The sequence below is a fragment of the Octopus bimaculoides genome, chromosome 4, assembly GCF_001194135.2.
Source record: "Octopus bimaculoides isolate UCB-OBI-ISO-001 chromosome 4, ASM119413v2, whole genome shotgun sequence".
Lineage (NCBI taxonomy): Eukaryota > Metazoa > Mollusca > Cephalopoda > Octopoda > Octopodidae > Octopus > Octopus bimaculoides.
The window spans coordinates 86225125-86226735 of record NC_068984.1 but is presented as its reverse complement, the minus strand read 5'-3'; the positions used below and the strand labels follow the sequence as shown (position 1 = coordinate 86226735).

Here is a 1611-nt window from a genome sequence, read left to right as displayed (position 1 = left end):
AGGAATTCAACCGTGAAACCATGCCTAGTACTGTATGGATTGAAAGGTGGAAGAAACGCTAGAATGTAGGGAAGATCCTGAAGTCAGGTGAATCCGGAGGTGTGGACTTGAATGTGGTTAAGGGGTGGAGAGAAGGTGTGACGAACGACGTTCTGACACGCTATCAAGAACGTAACATATTCAATTGTGATGAAACTGGTCTATTTTGGTAAATGTTACCAGATAGAAGCCTCGGATTTATTGGTGAACAGAATAAAGGGAAAAAGCAACCCCAAACGAGAATAACTTTACATGGACGGGCCTGAAAAATGCCGCTTCTCGCAATAGGTAAAAGTGCAAAACTGCTTGCGTTCAAGAATTTTCCTGCTATGCACCAGGCGAATAAAAAAGCTTGGTTGCGTGGTGACATTTTCGAATCTGAGATGAGAAATTTTAACCGTCGTATGAGAAACGTAAATCGAAAAGTTGCTATGATCGTCGACAACTGCTCAGCCCGTCCACAAATTGAACTGGAAAACGTCGAGCTGATCTTCCTCTCACCAAATACCACGTCTGTAATGCAATCTATGGACGCAGTAACTATTAAGGACTTGAAATTCCACTACAGAAAAATATTAGCTGGCCGACGACTAGCAGCCGCTGAAAACAATCAAGATTTCAAATGGGACATTCTGGATTGTTTACTAGTTGTGAAATTCAGCTGGACGATGGTCAAATGCGAAACTGTCCGAAACTATTGGAAGAAAGTCAGTTTCGTCAAACAACCGGCGAACGAAAGTGCGGAAGAGACGAGTGGCGTTAGAATTGGGGACAATGAAATCCAGGATGATGATGATGATGACCACACGGTTTTTCGAAACATTTGGGATCGTCTAAATAACATTTGGGGCGTAGAACTTTCGCTATTAGATGTGAATATCGATTCGGCTGATGTCAGTACTACCGAGGATTGGACTGATGAGGAGATTGTCGCAGAATTAAGAAGCTCCGCAGATGACACGTGTTGATATAGAGGACGAAGCTGGTGATGATGATGGGAATGAGGAAGGTGGTGAATCTAATACCCCTCCCACAAGCGGTGATGCATATTCCGCCTTGAATACTTTGTGACGGTTTGTTCTCTCGGTAGAATGGCCAGAGGCGGAAGACATTTTCAACTGTACAGTGAAAATAGAGGAAGTGATTCACAAGAATACATATACAATTCTGAAACAATAGAAAATAACTATTTCGAACCGAATGTGAACGTGAACGTCTTCGTGTGTACTTAATCACAAATCTGTCGATTTTATAAGAGTACAATAATTCAATGTTTTGATTTTTATTTAGTACTCATGGACATGAGATTGCAATGTGATACTTTATCTTGATGAATCTCATCGTGTACAGTATACCCTGTAGAAGGGTGCGCGGTACAAACAGTTTCACTTCATTTTCGGTTATAACGGACACATTTTCCCAGTCCCGAGGTGTCCATTATATCCGAAGTCTACCGTATGTGTGTGTGTGTGTACAGTGTGCACGTTTACATATGTATGTGTACATATGTGTGTGTGTATGTATATATGTATGTATGCATGTATATATATATATATATGTATATATATATAT

At 40.8% G+C, this 1611-nt stretch overlaps 1 protein-coding gene across 1 annotated transcript; it reads left to right on the top strand.

Moving 5' to 3' along the window:
- Positions 1-308: 308 nt before the first annotated feature.
- Positions 309-1007, top strand: LOC106870205 (tigger transposable element-derived protein 4-like). The gene has a single exon (XM_014916207.1). The coding sequence runs from the start codon at positions 309-311 to the stop codon at positions 1005-1007; it is 699 nt and encodes a 232-aa protein (XP_014771693.1).
- Positions 1008-1611: the final 604 nt, after the last annotated feature.